The sequence below is a fragment of the Oxyura jamaicensis genome, chromosome 4 (assembly GCF_011077185.1).
Source record: "Oxyura jamaicensis isolate SHBP4307 breed ruddy duck chromosome 4, BPBGC_Ojam_1.0, whole genome shotgun sequence".
Lineage (NCBI taxonomy): Eukaryota > Metazoa > Chordata > Aves > Anseriformes > Anatidae > Oxyura > Oxyura jamaicensis.
The window spans coordinates 24,106,292-24,125,379 of NC_048896.1; the positions used below are offsets into that span (position 1 = coordinate 24,106,292).

The 19,088-nt window shown below is 41.0% G+C and overlaps 1 protein-coding gene across 2 annotated transcripts in view; it reads right to left on the bottom strand.

The window, feature by feature from the left end:
• Window positions 1-13,577, bottom strand: part of SGCZ (sarcoglycan zeta) — a 447,021-nt gene extending 433,444 nt beyond the window's left edge. For both annotated transcript variants that reach the window (XM_035323850.1, XM_035323848.1), the window contains exon 1: window positions 12,619-13,577. In XM_035323850.1, the coding sequence (XP_035179741.1) occupies window positions 12,619-12,657 (39 nt within the window). In that variant the 5' untranslated portion in view covers window positions 12,658-13,577. The remainder of the gene's footprint in view (window positions 1-12,618) is intronic.
• Between the last annotated feature and the right edge of the window lie 5,511 nt (window positions 13,578-19,088).

Here is a 19,088-nt window from a genome sequence, read left to right on the forward strand (position 1 = left end):
AGAGAGATGTTTAACAGAGAGGATGGGAATAGCAATATTTTGAGTGGAACATTATTCATATGTGCCCTGTCCTTCCCCAAGAAACTCTTTTTCTACCCAGTGACCAGCAACAAGCAGTCCCATACCTATGGAGAAATATTTGTGCCGACACTCTTTGATAAGGGAACAAAAAAATTCAAGATCTCACAGGTTAGAAAGAAAAAGAAAGGCAGTAATGTATGCAAACAGCATCCCTTGATGCATATTTTTAGGTGTATACTGATTGACTTGTCTCAGTGTTTAAAATTAAGTTGCCTTTAGGCAGTCAGGTCTCTTTCAAGAGCTACTGATGATGATATTATTAACCTTTGGTATTGAAATTCTGTTAGTAGTACCTGATTTACTCTGGTAAACAGCATTGCCATCTCTTTCGTAGCCCTGGCCTGTGAAAATGTACAGCTTTATGGTTTCTTTTTCTTTCTTTCTTTCTTTTTTTTTTTTTATTTTATTTTTTAGGAGGAGGTACTAATAAAAGCAAACCACTCATCAGACTGATCCTGATACAGACTGTGCATGAGTGATGCATTACAATTTTATCTCCTTTTTAAAGGTATATTTTTTAAATGTATATTTTTTTCTGAGGGAAAAAAAAAATAAAAGCTATATTAGTAAGTTCTAGATAGAGTAAATTGAGCAGTCAGATAATTCTCTCTCCACTTGCCTTCCCCTGATATGTTCACAGAAGGCATTTTTTTAATTAGAAATAAAAATTCCTGTGAAAGACACAGGAATTGTCTTTCATTAGGTTTAATTGTGATACAACTTGTACCAATATAAAATAAGAATTAATTTTAATGAAGTGTAAAAATGATCACAAAGACATCTGTATTCAATCCAATTCAACTTTTGGATACAGGCATCTCTCAGTTCACTGGGAGATGACCTGCCAAATCACAGGTATTCTGGCTGAGGGCCCCAGCTCAGAAGGTCAATAAGCAGGATTTCTTTGCCTCATAGGAGTACAGCATTTCCTTCTCTTCATTCAAATCACATTTTTGTAACTACTTCTGAGCAGGTGTTTAGGACACAAACCTTATCAATGCTACAAAAGGGAGCTACAATCCCAGTTATAGAAAGGTGTATTCTTGTGTACTTGCAGCTGACAAAGCATTTTACAGGAACACATTTGACTTTTTACAAGTTTCCTACCATAGCAAACTTAATTCCTGCTAACAGCAGAAGTAATTGTTATACGCAAAATAAAAATTCATCATTGAAAATTTTTAACTCTGTTTTCTGGCTTCATTTTTGTGCTATATTACATTTAAATCTGTTCCAGATACAGTGTTCCTCAAATGACGACCCTTTACTGGTGTAAAAAAATATATGGGTAAACAGGTAAGGGAAACCAGGCTTTTACCTGATGTAGAAATAGATATTTAAATTATTAGTGTAGAATAATATTCTTTTCATTGGGAAAATTCCATAAGGAAAAAAAAAAAAAAAATCTTAACCTACAGCAAGTGGACAATTTGCGTAAATGTACCAACCATTTACCTTTATGCCATGATCCTTGGGCCAAATTATGGAATAATGCGGATAGTGACAATTCACAATTTATACACGTTCTGAAAAAAATACATGCAGAAGAAGCAGTTAACAATGTGATTTCCCAATTCTGCTTTGTGAGTGACGATTCAATTTTAGATGCTCCAGCTACTCACCGCTCTTCAACAGAACTTGCTACTGCTGATTCATCTGCATTCAAGTTTGGGTCTTGATTTAAAAGTGACCCTAAAATTAAAATTTTTAGCACCTTATCACTGCTAGAAAAGTTAAGCTTAAACTGTGTGATTTGCGGTGGATCAGAGTAGAGTGAGGGAAAAGCACAGAACTGTATTGCACTGACTAGGGTACAACATGGAAGGCATATCTTCATTTAGCTCATGTTGTTCTCTTGGCTTCTTCTAGTGGACTTGCATTCCTGTCATCCTCTATTCTTCCTTTTCTTTTCATGACACTGACTTTATCTGGGGCAAGTCATGTGAAGATGTAGGAAATGTTTGCATATTAATGTTATAGAATATTTTGGCATTGTGATAAATTATTAAAATATCTGTAGTTTAAAATGTAAATGAGTTCTTATGCATATACACAATCAAAGATATTATGAGAGTGTCATAAAAAATGCAATTAAGTTGTGATTTTAAAGAAAAAGCATAGCATCACCATGAGACAAATGTAAGTCTATTTATTTTCTTGTTTTTAAGAGCAGACTTAGACTATCTTCTCCACAAATGGAAACAAGGATAATACTTGTAATCACTAGTCTCTACTACCGCTATTAGCTCTTTATTAAAGAAAGGGGTATCAAACGGGTTATCTGACAATATAATAAGCAGAGCTGAACACTTGTTCCACAGAAGAGGGCAGGTTTTCCCTGAGATAATATCCAGTGAAAGGATATCCCACAGAAATCCCACAGATTTATGGGAAATCCACAGTGCTCAGGAGTGCAAGTTTCAGTCCTATACTTATATCAGAAGGCAATAAAGCACATTGCATACTAGTTTGGGAGTAATATTCCACTGTGACAGTAAGACAGTATCTTTAACACCACCCAACTCAGACTTGACAATAGCAACAGTAGTTGCTTTCATAGGTTCTCTTATTTTTCTCCTTTCATCACCTCCTACACCAAAGCAAATGTCCACAGATGTGTTTCCTACAAATTTTCTGAGTAGTCATTTGAGTTTTCTAGTCTGTAGAGAAACAAATTTCATCCAATATTTCCTCATGTGTATTTACATATTGCAAAAAGCACACACATTGTGTACTGATTGGTAATAGCATGAAACACTCGGTTTATCCGATTTAAAAAAAAAAAAAAAAATACAAAACAGAGCACTAAATCTGTGAATAATTAAGATATCCTAGTAATGCATCAGCATGAATAATAGTGCAGACAGCTGTATAACCATTTTGAATCAGTTTGCCACAAACTCGGCACATGATCACTATGCTATCATTTGTTATTGTACCACTCAGCCTTCCCTTTCCACTTGAAATCTTTACATTCCACTTGGCTATTTTAAAACTGTGTTGGCAAGCTACGTATGTCTGTTACAAAATAATAGCTTTGTAGTCTGATGCAGCAGCCTATGCCCAAAACCAAAATGAATTTTACTCAATATAATCTATAATTCTTGACATATCAAGTGCTAGGCTTCAGTACAGTGCTCCTCAGCACTCCCTCTTTGCTCCGTTCATCATGCTTCAGTTTGCTGCCTACTAGATACATTCATTAATCAATGCTTAGAAAATTCTAAGTTCAGTAGGACAGACAGCACTTTGGCAAAGGGTGCCTTCTGCTTTATGACTGCCAACAGTATGATGGAGATTTTATCATGGGTAACAGAGACGCTACTCACATACCCATAATTTTATTAAGCAATAGTACAAGTGGTCTCAGTAGACTGAGTAGATCACATATTTACATGAACAGTGAATATTATCTCCCTCATCTAAATTAATGCTGAATGAAATAGGGAGCTTAACTAGGTAGAGGTCTGCTCTGGGCAAATAGATCATTTTCCAATCACATAGTCACTTGCACCTCATAATGAGTTGGGGGAGGCGTATGAAGAAAGGTATGAGATCAATTCTAAAGATAGTATCTAGCTCTCCTGAAAGCCAGATATAGTTAAAAAAAAAAAAAATGGCGAGAGAAACTGTCAGTGTTAGTACTGGGGAAAGAGTACATGCTCAGTACATGCTAACTAACTTGTTGTTAGCCTCTGAAGAATGATATTCTTTTGCCAATTTTTTCAGGAAAATCTAATAAAATATTGATGAAATGGGTAATAATTTTCCCTGAATGAAGATTAAGTGGAAACATGAGTCTACATGATAGAGAGCTTCTGCATTCATCTCATGTCTGCCTAACTGCAGAAGTCATTGGGAAAAGGCATGTAGCATATATTTCTAAACTGGAGTCTATCTGAAATAGTAATGTCAACTTGTGAGCCCTACAGTAAGTGACAGTCAGTACCAGCTTGTTGCTGCATATTTTTGCAACCACCTATGAAGTCTGACACAGCTAGGAAGTCTTGTGGTAGGACTGAAACCTATAGTTTCAGAAGTAAAACAGAAGACAATTAATACAAATATTTACTTAACAGGTACTGTATCTGAAGGCATAACAATGCACCAGCCTGCATGCTGGTAGCTGTCCAAACCTCCAATGAAAACTGAGTTTTTGACAGAGTATAATGTTAGAACTAAGGGTGGTGCCTTAGGTGCTCTACAAACTGGAGTAATTCAGTTGAGAGATTTCTACATAGTAGTTGCCATCTGTTGGTGATGACTCAAGCAAAACAAAGCACAGATGGATCTTAATCTTATTATTATTTTATTTTATTTTGCTTGAACTCTTCTAAACTTCAGTGGTGATCAGGATGTTTTTCATCTTGGAGGAGTGTACTTTTATAGTGAGTGGCTCCTAGTTTGCAATTATTCACAGCTAATTTTCAAACTACTGAAAGCAATAAATAATGCCATGAGTTTCAGCTTGATGACAAGTAGTCTTCTTGGAAAAACTTCCAGTCTCTGTAATGCATTCTGAAATGCACTCTACTGTTTATTGGGGCATAGATCATTCAACTTCTTTCCTCACACATATATTACCCGGTGAATGGGATTTACAACAGCCAGTCGTCTCAGCAGGGAGACTCCTGAATTAGCCAAGACAAATTACCATTAACAAAAAAAGATGCGCACAGAAATTTTACATATTTCCTGAAACCGTACAGCCTTGACAAGAGTCTCTCTATTAGACTGTGATTCACATTCTTAAATGCTCTACTGATGCCCAAGCAATCACTTTGAGTACAGAAAATTGGCTTTTCTTCAAAACTGAAACAAGCCTCTAAGTTGTGGTACAATCACCTTTTATTGTTAAAAATATAAGTAGCTTAAGCTAATAGTAAAAACTCTTTCCACTTAAAGGGAAGATGTGGGCAGTTTACCTTGCCTGGACATTTATCAAGTGAATGCCAAGGTCTGCTATTTTGTGCTGAACTCATCTTGTAATTAATCCATAATTTGAACACTGGATCACAGTCCTCTGGAGAAATCAACATATCTGAAAGATGAATCTCAATGCCCCTAAGCAGGACAGGTCATAAGACGCTCCTCTTCTCTCAGTCCCATCTGGGACAAATAAACATTAGTCCTTGGAGATGTGGTTGATGTGCCTAAGAAGCACTACTATGGAAGACTGAGGAACCTGCAGTGTCATTGCCTGTTGGAAGAAGTGATTTATTTTATTTTATTTTTTTTGAGGACTGTTCTCCAGAATGGAGCCTCTGTTGCAGTGTGGGTACCTTTCTTGTAGCACCTCCTAAACAAAACTATGACCTTTCCTGGACTTCAAGCTCTAATAACGAGGCTGTTGATGGCTTGACTTCTTCCTAAGCTACTTACAGCCAAACAGTGTTTGTGTCAAATCCACAAGAAGTTCAAACAAGAAAGACAGAGTGGAGATGGGGTAGCCAGCCAGGACCCCCTCCCAGGATACAGTATGCAAACTGGATGCGTGATGGTTAGGTACCCTTCTGAGTTCAAATTTAATACCCTTTTCAACATAGGGCTTTGAATTGAATGTGACTTTAAGCTCAGATTCTGAGGCTCAGTTCAGCTGGCTCTCTTCTTCCTTTAACTCCTGGAATTTTAAATTACCGTTCAATTCTGTTATCTCTGTTGATCTGTATACAGAAACATATCAGGTTATAAAGCTGCAAAGGCCTTACTGATACTTTTTACTTTTGCTTTTGACTGTTTTATGTATGTTGGTGATCTGTTAAATTCTAAGTTGAGCAAACACAAAACACTCCTCTAACACAGTTAATTTACTTGTCTTCAACTAGTTAATGGGCAGTGCTGTTCATTGAGTGCTTTGTGCACATGGACTAACTTTAACTAGAGAGAATATAATTTAGTATTACTGAATAACCTCAGATGGACAAAATGCTACCTGTAATTTCTGTGGTTTATTTATTTATTTATTTATTTTCCCTCAGCTACAAGTCCTGGCACACCAAAACATATTGTTGTAGTAATTAGTCAGATAATTTTGCTACTTTGAGTTAAATTGATTTTCCATAAAGGTTTTCCTGAATTAAAACCTATAATGATTTTAAAAAGCTGTTGTCCTAGGTACCTACTGAACTGGGGTAATCGCATCACTTGTGTTAAATACAAAGGGTGGGGCTTTTTCCCCTTTCCTGAATACAACTCAAAATTTCCTATGAAAAATTTTGAGTAGGAAAAGACCTACATAAATGAGAAGGACTATGAACACTGATTTTACAGAGAGAAAATAACAAAAATACTTCAGTAGATCTGGTTCAACAACCTACACTTTGTACCCTGATACTGAAGATAAAGCCTAAAAAGCCATATGCAGAATCCATGATGCTGTAAATATACATTTTTCTACTCAGGATTGTGGCATAAGAAGCAATGCATTTGGAATGCACTTATTCAAAATCATTTGTGTATGTTTATTAAATGTATACAATTACCTTCTCACAAGCTGGAAAGGAAGCAATTTTTCACGTTACCTCTGTTCACTAATGTTCTAATTTGTCTGTTTAAGAGTTGTAGGAACAGGAAGGTAGAACCTGTAAATTCTGGACCATGCTGCCCAGATGAACTGAAGAGAGATGATAAAACAGAGAAATATGGCTAAAGGTCAGGTTTTCATGCCTGAGGCATTTTACTGCTTGTGGCACTGATTTTGAGATGTATCACTGCTGTGCTTCTGCTGATGTAACTACACTGATTTCACAAAGCACTGCTAATTTAAAATTGAGGAAAGATACTCCATCCTTATATAGCATTTTTCAAGCAGAGCAAATATACAGGAGTTAAATCATACAACCCTCCTCAATGTATTATCTAGAGGTGTAAAAGGGAGGTATGGTCATAACAGTATTTTTTATTAAAGGTGTTGAGCACCACAAGCTTTCTATGACTTTCTCAGTATGCCTGTAAATCTGGCCTTGTGAGATGTAGTAATACTGCTAATCTGGCCTTGTGTGGCTGCAGTAACACTGCTAACTGAGAATAAAACCTCACATTTTATGCCCCTCACTGTTGTGGCTTAGCCAACAGGCACTGAAGAAACAAAACCCAGTGCTTGCATACAGCAAGCTCATGACATCTTTTTTCCACAAAGAAGGGTTTCGTTGTGGAATGAGTTAAAATGCAATGTCTTAGAATTAGCAAAGGATCTGATGGATTAGTAGATAGATGTTCATCTTCATTCTTGAACTGCTAAGTAATTCTCACTTTTCAGTGACATTTTATACAGCTTCAGCCTAACGTACAGCAGAGCATTTGTTTTCTGTAAGCTCTTGAAGCGTAGAGTGTATCAAAATAAAGACAGTGGTGTAACTTGTAAGCCACATTCTATGTGTTTTTTGGTTGGTTGGTTGGGTTTTTAAACAAAAACAAAAGAAAATGACACTGATTTCTCTATGGAGAAGCCCCTGCAACTTCCATGTCAAAGTGAGGAAAGAGTCATGTTTGTTTGTTATTTGAATCCTTATTTTTGTCCTTTGTAATGATGGATCTTTAGAGGAAGTAGAAACTACTATGTTGGACATGGATTTACAAAGTTTACATAAAATAATGCAAGGTGAAATGATTTCACAGGAAAAGTCACCTGTGATGTTTTTGCCATAAAACTTAAAAAATAATCTTGTTCATGACTTATTCAGGAAGTTGGGAAGGCAATATCCAAAAGATTAAAAGACATACCAAGAAAGCATGACTGGGACTCCCAAATACATTTTAACATTACTGAATCTTTGAAAAGCTCTAGTGTAAGGCATGCATTCTTCTCAAAGTCTTAAATTCAGATCTATAGAATCAACCCACTTTGCAGCAGTATCACACACTAACCCCTTCCATTTCAGGAAGAAAAATAGTGTTGCTAAGGTTTATGTAAATCTCTCACTTCTATTCTTTAAAGTACAGAATACATTGGCAGAGAAAAACACAATATTTATCCCAAAAGCCATGGAGAATGGGAAGATAGAGTGTTTTTTTCCTTTTAACCAAGCCTTCAGATTTTGATGTATTTTCCGTTTAAAGAGTTTTGAGCATAGTACAGTTGTAATATACAATGACAAAAAGCTCAGCCACAGGTTAGTACAGTTTCCTAGTAGTGATAGCATGGGAATGATTTCTAAAAGTGTATTCTGAGAGCACTGCTGTTGTCTTGACCTTTTTTCTATGTCTGCTGAACAACTATATCTTATGCATAGAATTCTCTCCAGCCTCCTGGACTTCACATCTGGTTTTCATACATATGGGGAGACTGAGAGGAAATCTTGCAATAGGAACACAGAGAAAAAGAATTTGCAAGTATATTGCTTTAAAACCATTTCATCTTGACCTTTCACAAAGAATGGTTTAAAGACTGAATTTTCTGGTTGTGAATGCAAAGGTTAATTGTCTTTACTGAGTATTGCTGATAGGCCCCTAGTAAAAAAACATGATTTCTTGGAAGGACATAGGTAGAGAAAGGTGGGATAAAGTAGGTTTTGCATTAATAAGACAAATGCCTTAGTATCCACAGATGTCAATGTCCCAAACAGAGACATGAATAAATGAAGTAGACTATGCCAAGAATATAATGATTGTTATAGAGTACTATACTTTTCATTATGGAATGACTAACTTAAAACAGAAATATAACCACCTACCCAGGCTTATCAAAAGTCCTCCCACACCACACCAAGCACATGAGTTTCTCTGTCTCCCTCTTTAAAACAGATGAAATAAAAAAAATTACAGAATTCTTCCAATTACTAATCTCGTTTGATTTAAACAGTGAAGCAATTTACAACCCTGTTATATTTAAGACCACAAAACTATTGAATAATCTCATTTAAATTCTCATGGTTTTCTTGCTTGAATTTCTTTATGACATAAATTATCTATCATTGCAAAACCTCATCTGTGGCCAGTTTCATGTAGAACTTAAGTAAGCAGTTTTATTTCACCAGGAAAAATAAAACCATAAACAGGGTATGAACATTCTCTCAAAATGAATAAAGAAATTCAGCTAATTTGTTACACAATGATTCAGAAATCATGTACAGTATTTAATGTTATTTGCATATTGAAAGTGATAATTTTCAGACACTTAAACATACTATTAAAAAATAACATCTTGGGAATGTAATGATGGTTTTCTCTATATGATAGTTTTCATTCCATCCTAAGATTCCCACTATTATCATACATTCAACTACAAATTAACTTTCCTTCAAAAAAGTATCAGAGTGCTTTATAGACTACAGGAAATACTGTCTCCTACTACCTAATACCACACTGAAATTGTGGTTGCAAAACAAACATAAGATAAATAGTCAAGAAATATGCTAAAGGAGTTCTAAGTTGAACAATGACTGGACAAACGCAAAGGACCAAATCTCTAATGACTTATTCAGCATCAGTGAAAAACACACATCAACAGTGGACCAGCAAACACAAAGGCCTCTCCACTTTCCTTGGCAAAACAAACTCAAGACAATTTCAAGAAATAAAATACAAATGCATTAAGAAAAAAAAAAAATACATTAAATGGAAGTTTGTAAGTTAATTTGTAAAAATTATACACATCTACAAACTACAAAGCTCTATAAAACACATAATATGCAGCCATACAGCTTAATGCATGTTCAAAATGTAGGCATAGGCAATCACATATACTTTAAGTGAGAGAAAGTACTTGACAACACTACACCTAAGACAGTCCAGTTATGCAATAATTATTTAGTCTCTTTTCCATCCTCCTCCTTTATAACAAAAGCCCTACAGGCTTGTGAATTAAAAAGTCAGAGAAAAGTTCATGTACGCATCTGAGAGAGCTGAGTCAGATCAAAGGAAAAGCAGAACAGCCCAAAAATCTCTGTTATAGAAGTCGCTCTTTTCAGCACTGATCTGTTTCATCAGGAATTTGTGCATGGACTAGTAAGGGGAAGAACACATACCCTCATTAGCAAGTGTTGCGCACATGATACTTGTTCAGTTTTTCACAAAATGACCTTTCAAAATGGTCAGTCACTATACAGTATTATATATGAAGTCAGAATTCATTACAATCAGTGCAATAAATAACACACACATTTCAAATTGAAATTTAATACCTGATCCAAGACTTATAGAATCTTTATATATCAAATATATATTTCCAGTATCGATATGATATACTATCATTAGAGTCAGCACATTTGACTTGTAGTAGGAGTAGCAGGGAAGTTATCGTTATTCTTTTTGATGCTTATTTGCATACGCGGAAGAAACCCAGTGTCACCAAAGACACTGTCCAGCCTGTTTCCAAGATTCTGGGTAAGTTTCATTGTGTCTCCCCATAACCGTAGTTGACATTGATCATACTGACCCTCTGCACAACATAATGTGGCAGAGACCGCACTGGACAACTCAGGGACCCCAGGTACCCTCTAGCTGCATGCCACAAGTCCCTCTGGCCTGGCAAAGGGACTGCATTGGCCTAAGGGGTAAGGTAAGGAGCGGAGCTGTGAAATGCCTGAAGTCATTTCAGTCCTGAGCCTAGCCAGAAATTGATCAAAGCTTTTCATAACTTAGAGTGGTGCTGGCACTGCTCTTTACTGTGCCCAAGTGCCTCAGGGTCACCTGATGGGAACCGCTGTAGCTCCCAGGAGCTTTGCCGCCCTCATTTTACTGCGGGTGGGGAAGAGGCCAGCCGGTTCGCACTGCGGGAAAACCCAAAACCTCTAGCGTGAGATGCACAGGAGCGGTGCATCACTGCTCGGCACGGAGAGCCCCGTTCGGGTGGGCAATTTCTCCTGGGCGCACTTGGTGGCGGGCAGAGAGGCACTGGGGTGCTGGCCGGCCCTGTGCCACCCCCTGCTGGCCACACGCCCCCCCAGCAGCTCCGGTGCCACCGTGCGGCACCCTGCTCGTGGCGGGCATCGCTCGCCAGCAGCCACGTCGCGATGCAAACGCTTGGGAGACGCAGGAAAAGCCTTGTGCCACAGCGGCTCGCCCAAGAAAGTTGCCCAGATTCCAACAGCAGCTATAGCAATGCCTCCCTTTGGAGCTCTCCTCAAACATTAAAAATAAAATTAAGAAAAAAGAGTGCTGATGCTTAGGAGTAGTACCACTTCCCAGCTATGCTGCTTCTTCGCTCAAGGTCGCATAGGCTGTACACATTAGTCTTAATTGCAGCGCAGATGACTGCGAGATTAATGCAAGCCCCTTCCCCTGCAGCAGCCCCGCTCCCAGCGGGATGTGCCTCTGGGTCCTTAAGGACAATTCCTACAACACGTCGTGTTTCCATGGCCATATTTTTTTTGACAAGCCTTTAAAAATAACCCGCTAAAACAGAACTTTCCCCTTAATTGGAGGACCGGGCTCCCGCCGCCCCCTCCCATCAGCCGCCCCCCGTGAATCCCGGCCCGGCTGAGCAGAGAGAGAACACGGCACTACTCGAAGCGCTCCTTTTCCTCATTTTAGCTTTCTCTGTCCTGCGCTTGGCACATCTAATGCAAAGCAGCTGTCCTCCTGATGGGCATTTTCTTAGGGGATTTACAGCAAGAGTTTGGGGATCGAGGGGCTCGCTCTGTTTGTTCATTTCTGTCCTACAGGCAGGTGGTACTCGGAGATGTGCCTCGCAGGAGAAGGACCGGAGCCCGCGGCAGCCCCTCTGTGCTTCCCGGAGTTTCCCTTCCCGGGCGGAGAGCCCTGCTCGGAGCCGCGGGGATGCCCGAGGGTGTCCCGAGGAGAGTCCCAGCGAGCGCTGCCCCCCTCCCTGCCCTCTTAACCCCTGTCCGGACAGACAGAGGGATTTGTCCTTACTATCACGACTGCCCTCTGAGCCCCAGCTCGGGGCTGGGGGGCTGACAGCAGGTGTGGGCAGGATCTCCATCACAGTAAAGGAGCATGCTCAACGCTCTCAGGCATGCTCTTTCCGCGGGGAGGGAGCCGGACCTGGGCCGGGCCGGGAGGGAGGGATCCTCGCTCTGGCACCGTCCTAACGCAAAGTTTTATTGCTCCGGCGGCCCCGGAGCCGGGGTTCAAACCGGTGCCCCCCGCCCCGCACCCCGCAGCCCCTTCCTGGGCACGGGGAGGTGACTGGGGCGCTGTGCTGGGGGCGGGCGGAGCTGGTGGGTTCCCCTTGCTCCTCGCGGAGGACGTGGAGGAAGAGGAGATGCCCAGGCGAGGAAGGCTTCGGAGGCAACTTCTGCGGGGAAACCCGCAGGTCCTCCACCGCCTCCACCCAGGGCGAGCTTTCTGCTACGCCCGGCGCTGATGCAACGCCGAGAGCACCCGGGAAGCACCACCATCATCATCACCACCACCATCACGACCATCAGCAGCATTAACACTATCACGACAATGCAAACAGCCGCGGAAAGGGGGGCGCCGTGCCGGGTTCCGGTAGCTCCCCTCCGGCTCTTCTCCCCCCCCCCCCCCCTTCCCCGGCTCCGCGCCCCCCGCCCGGGGCTGCGGGAGCTCCGCGCACCGGCAGCAGAGGCGCAGGGAGGGATCCAACCCAAATACTCCCGGCCGCTCGCCTACCTTGAGCTCCTCCGCGTCCAGGTTTGCAGATCTGTCCATAGAGTGCAACTGAGCGCGAATCGGGGAAGTTGTGCCAATAATAATAATGATTTGTTTTTAAAAAATAATAATAAATAAATGCAAAATAAAGGGGAGAGGGCAGAAAGGAGGGAGGAGGGGATCTAGTCTCTCAGCTTCCAGCCTAAACTCAGCCTTGTCCTCCAAACCCCGGCGGCTTCCTTCAGTCTCATTCTCCGCGATCACGCCTCCACCGGTTAAAATAAATAAATAAATAATATAATTCACTTTTTTTAAAAAAAGAAAAAAAAAAAAAACTCCCTTAAGGATTAAAGCGACAGGTGATCCTTCCCTGCTGAAAGAGCTTCGAGTCCTCTGGCAATGAAACGAGAAGACAGAAAAAAAAAAATCCACTCAGTTTAAGATTATTTTTTTTTCTCCTGCAAAAAGCTCAGAAGCCGGCGAATCGCTGCATCCCGAGAAAAAATCCGGCTTCCCTGGACAGCGTCATGCAGCAAATTTCAAGCAAATGTGTTCAAACTGAAGAGAGGAGTCTCTGATAAAAGCCGTTCTCCGTCATGCCTACTCGGGTAGCCAATTTAGCACCCTGAGAGCGCAAGACAGCGATGAACAATTTCGCTGGCGAGATAACAAAATCGCCCAAGTCCTGCATAGACTCCCAAATTGTTCTGCAGCTGAAGGTATTATCTCAATAATACCAATTAAAAAAATAATAATAACGTCTGTAGGGGACGGTCTTCTTTGAAGGTTACGCTGAAAGAGTTGGGAGGAAAACAGGAGGTGGGTCTCTTGCAGAAGAGAAGGGAGAGAGACAGAGCTTTCCCCCTTCTTTCCTGTTTTACTGTCCTTCGCCGCCAGGTGACTGCCTTCTCTCTTCTCCTCTCCTCTCTCTCCCGGCGGCCGGTACGGGGGGGATTTCTCCGGCTCCCCCAAAACAGCGCCTCCTCCCCCGGCCCCGGCTCTTAACGCCGGCGGCCGCCAGCGCCGCCCCGCCGCGGCCCCGGGGGCGGGCACGGCCCCTGCCCGCACCCCCCGGCCCCGGGATGCTCGAGCTGTCCCTGCAGCTCTCACCGCTGTAAGGAGCCTCGCGTGGAGCTCCCTGTGCATGTACACCTCTCACTATATTACACATAGATCTCATTATTTATGGTATATATATGTTATGTATTCGGGGTCTCCACACGTGTCTGACTTAAAGTGATGTGAAACTCCCTAGGCTGAGGTTTGGAGGTGTGTGGGTTTCGTTCAGCTGTTGGGTATCAGTAAAGCACTACTGCACTTTTGGTGAAGCAGCATTTCTGATGGCACGAGGGTTAAGTCCACATCTCCCTTAGAGCATCACTTTGCTAATGTTCTTTTCCAAAGGATTTTGCTGGCTTGCAGCTCTCATGGGACACCAAAAAAGTAACAAAATGAGATTTAAAAATTCAAATTGCTCCCCACAAAGATCTTGATTTTACCAAGCTCCTTTGTCATAAATCTGACTGTCGCTTGCAGTTTTGGAGAACAAGGCTATGATTTTTAAATATTTTTATTTTTTATTTTGTCTCCAGCTGTTGGTCTTTTGGGGGCTTTATTTATTAACTCCATTAATGTCAAATTCAACACTAATGCTTTCTAATACTATCACCTCCTCCTCTTAGGCATTTTTTTAATGCTTCTTCAGATAGAGTCAGTATTCATGATAATTTAATATAAATAGACCTCATAGCTCAAATTGCATACTGTGTTTCCAGTTCGAGATTTGTTTTCAGCTTCTGACACTGAAAGGTTAACAGAAGCTTAAGCCCTGGGTGATGGCCAGTGATAGCCATTTCTAAAGACTGAATATAGCCTTTGTCTTCTAGAAAACTCTACAGATGCAAGGCAGACTCAGTCAAATGACATTTCTCCTCTTAGCACAAATTGTGCATGACTTACAGGTTCATTGTGAATGCACTGTAAATATCATTATTATCATTAATCCGGAACAGCAATATGTAAAGATTAAAGGCTTGGCCTGGTGTTCCCGTTTGAGCCAACAGACTCATGTCCAAATGAAAGACTGCCAAACTGGAGGCTAAATCAAGGTACTGTGAGACCTACAGGGAAAAAAAAAAAAAAAAAAAAAAAAAAAAAAAAAGTATTTTTCCCTGACAAACACCCCCACCACCAAAATTGGAGGGACTTCTGTAAGAGACCCTGCTGAAGGAAAACTTCTCTCAGAAGGCACTTCTAAGCCTCCCAGCTCTGTCAACATGCAATCCTGTGGACAAGAGAGGAATGTCCTAGTGTAGGACACCAACCAGGTGACGTAATATGAGAGCACCTTTGTGCCCTGGCCAATGCTGTAGGGCAAACCCTGAGCCTCTCCATAATCCACACCTGGTCGCATGGTGCTTCAGCAAATCAAGTATTAGCTTCACAAAGTGCAGCTTTATAAAAACAAGCAGTCTGCAGAGCTGTGACCTTGCTGCTTGTAGTAGGTTTATGTGACAAGGTTTTGGTAGCAGGGGGCCATAGGGGTGGCTTCCGTGAGAAGGATCTAGAAGCTGCCCCATGTCAGGTAAGGGGCCCCACTGCTGACCAGAGCTGAGCCAATAAGTGATGTTGTTTGCACCTCTGTGAGAGCATATTTAAGACAGGGAAAAAAACACTGCGCCACACAGCAGCTGGGAGAGTGAGAGGAGTGAGGAATAGCCTTGCAGGCGCCAAGGTCAGCGAAGAAGGAGGGGGAGAGGTGCTCCAGGCGCCGGAGCAGAAGTCCCCTGCGGCCTGTGGTGAGGCCCATGGTGAAGCAGGATGTCCCCCTGCAGCCCATGGAGTACCACGGTGGAGCAGGGTTCCACACTGCAGACCGTGGAGGAGACCACGGTGGAGCAGGTGGCCCTGCACCGACGGAGACTGCGGCCTGTGGAAGACCCCTGCCAGAGCAGATTCCGGGCTGGACCTGCAGCCTGTGGAGAGGAGGTGCCCTGGCAGGAGCTGCTGCCTTTGGGGGACCCAGGTTGGAGCAGTGTGCTCCCGAGGGATGGACCCCGTGGTACAGATCCATATCTGGAGCAGTTCTTGAAGAGCTGCTGCCTGTGGGAAGCCCATGCCGGATCAGTTCAGCAAGGACTGCATCCCGTGGGAGGGACCCCACAGCACAGGGGACGAGAGTGACTGAGAAGGAGTGGCAGGGAAGAATTGCTATAGACTGACCATAACCCCCACTGCGCCGCTCAGGGGGAGGAGGTGGAAGAGGGTGTATGGGGGCGGGGGGGAAGGTGCTTTTGGTTTCTTTCCTTTGTTTCTCACTTCTCTAGCTTGTTAGTAATAGGCAATAAATCTTACTATCTCCCTATGCTGAGTCTGTTTTGCCCATCACAATAATTACTGTGCAATCTCCTTGTCCTTATCTCAACCCTTGAGCCCCTTTCATCGTATTTTCTCCCTGTTCCTCTTTGAGGAGGGGGAGTGAGAGAATGGTTGTGGTGGAGCTCGGTCACCCACCTGAGTAAAACCATCACACTGCTGCTGCCGCACCACATACTTCCTTGGATCGGGTACTCCATAGTTTGTATTCATATGGGCACAATATAAATGGGGATGTGATACATTGACAGTCCTCTGTTGAGGTCAGTTGAAATTGGTCAAGAGTTTAGGGAAGAGACAGGGAAAATTGTCAGGGCAATCATATAAGCCTCATTCCCTTAGAAAACAAGGGTAAAATCAATTTTGACAGTCTCTTGAGTAATGTGTTAGAATGTGTTTAACTCTTCATAGGTGATATGCCTCACCAAGTGACTTTAAAAGTATTTTTTGTTGCCAAGTCAGGTGCTCCTAAGATAATTCTTACTAAACTTTTAGTTGCTTTCAATACCTATGGTTTTTTAACCTTGTGTGTAGTCAGTAAGACATTTCTTTTCTCATTGCAGGACCCTCATTCAGAAGATAGGGATGACACAGGTATTTATGATTATCATCCTCATTATTCATGTATGGCCCTGTGTGGTTGCATGAAATGTGGAATTATTTTTCTTAGAGAGGGCTTTCTGTTTCATTCAGCACTTTTAACAACTGTATTCTGCATAAGTGTCAACACAAAATTTTACTGTAAGGGTAAATATTATCATTAGCATTAATACAAGGGAGAAATGAAACAAAGCCAAGAGGCTAGATCCAAAGAGAAACCAGCAAATCTTTAAGCAAATCAGAGTCTGAACTCTGAAAATGTACCCTGAGCCTGGTGCTTGCAAATAAATGTCTGGGAATGAAGAACACAAAGCAAGCAGCAATCTGCAAAGTCACCAAGCAGTAGTTTTGACTTTAGGCCCCATGTCCAACAGGTCACTATGTGCTGGACCAGTGAAAGAATTCTGTTCTTATGTACAAGTCAGCTTTATTCATGTATTCATCTGCTTCATTCATCTACAACTTCCAACTTTTGTTTTCTAGCCAATAAAACACTATGCAAAAATCTTTCATTGCCAAGTCCTATGTCTTTCATGTGCCCTAGTCTTCCTATGTCAGGCATTCCTTGTAATATAATGTGTCAGGATATAATTAAGGATTGTATAAGACAAGATTGTATAAGAATAAGCATCATAAAAACAGTATATTCAACCCTGTAGTACTTGTGTTAGATTAATGTAAAGTTTGGTTATTTTTTGGTATTTAGTCTTCTTTCCCTTTTATTATGGTTATAAATACTTGCTTTCTGCAGATTCTTATTGTACATTTTTGTCATGCAGAGGACTCAGGAGTACAAGAGCATGATAGAAAACATAGGCAGGACTTTGCGATGGTAGCCCAGGCCAGAGCACAATTTTACCAAATTGGGAAAAGTTGCCTCCTGGGCTTCCGAAAATCAAATTCTGCAGTCATTCAAGACTGCATGCAAACAGCAGGGGAGCATATTTTCCTAAATAAAGTCTGCAAAAATGTTTTTATAATCACAAGGTATTAGCAAGCTAATGTAGGGATTGTGGCCAACTCCCCCTGTGATCCACAGAAACAGCAGGGAAGAGCATTTCAAATCTGTGCTGTGAGAAGGTACAGCTTTTCAGCAACAAATTGCACTTAAACAGGCACACTGCTTCCAGTACTAGATCACTATCATGATTTCATTATCTTTCCAGAGTTGTAGAGACAGGTATATGTCCCAAAAAAACGGGCACAGAGAACTTAGTCCTCTCATCAACGCATGTATCTAATTTTTCTTGGATTGAGGAGATTCCAAGACAGGGTTGCCCAGAAGAGCTTCTTGTGTGGGTTTGTCTTCTCTAGTCATAAATACTTTACTGGGTTGCTTTAGACTCTTGGTATAGTCCATGCAGGAAGATTAAAATTTCCAAAGAGTGACTTATTTCTTATAGGTGTGAATCATCTCTGGAAGTCTCGGGAAGTGACTGTACAGGGAGTACCTGAAGTTAGATGGCTGAATCTAGGACCACATGCTCAGTAACAATACAAATGTTACCTGAACTCAAGCCAAAGTTGCACATATGCATCTGGCAAAAGATGTCAATCATAATGAAATAATTAAAAATGATGGAATCTTTCATAATGAAACCACAGGTGTTACATTTGATATGTTTCATAAGCATTTTCCATTCCTAAGCAAACAAAAGCACCACAGATCCAATATTTAAAGATAGGGGTACAGGCTTCAGCATCAAAGATGAGCATAATTGAATACTAACGTAGTTAAACAGAATGACTACATTTTTTCCCAAGGGAAACCCATATTCTTGAAAATATTTTTATACTGCTCCACAAGGTGCATTAAAAAAAAAAATAATAATAGTGGATGTCAGGCTAAGACAGGTAGATATAAGTTATATTATAATTTTCTCTTAGTAAGAATATTCTGAGAAACATAAAATTGGACCTTTGGGCTGAAATCAATAAAATGCCAGTCCATCTTCCATGTTCCAGAACCCATTACAGGCCAGACAGAATAATTTTCATTGGCCTCGCAAAGACTTCTAAGTTGCAAAGGGGCCCACAAACCTTTGTTTTGCCCCAGGGCTTATGAGAGCTGTAAGGAAGAACCAAAAATTATAATAAGAAAAACAGAGCAGAGAGAACATAAATGCAATGTTTCCCATGAGCTGTTATGTTTAACTTTACCACAAGCAAGTAAATGTATCGGCAAAGGAAATGGCTAAGTCTTATCCCATCATTCTTCTACTGACTTCATAAGTATTTTTATATTGAACAAAAACATGGCATATTTAAAGATATGTTGTGATTGATGCTCTCAGTTTGCATTTACTTGGAATTACTATGATCATGAATATAAATTAATGTAGTTGCAGCACTATATTCTCTGGTAGTCTGTTAACTCGTGGTCACTTTTTTTTTTTTTTTTTTTCTAGGCTACCCTTCCATGTTATCCTAGAAAACTGTACAGACCTTTGAAGTGAAATTTGAAGGCAAATAGAAAAGCTCAAGAAATAAGAACAACATTTAGACTGATATATTAA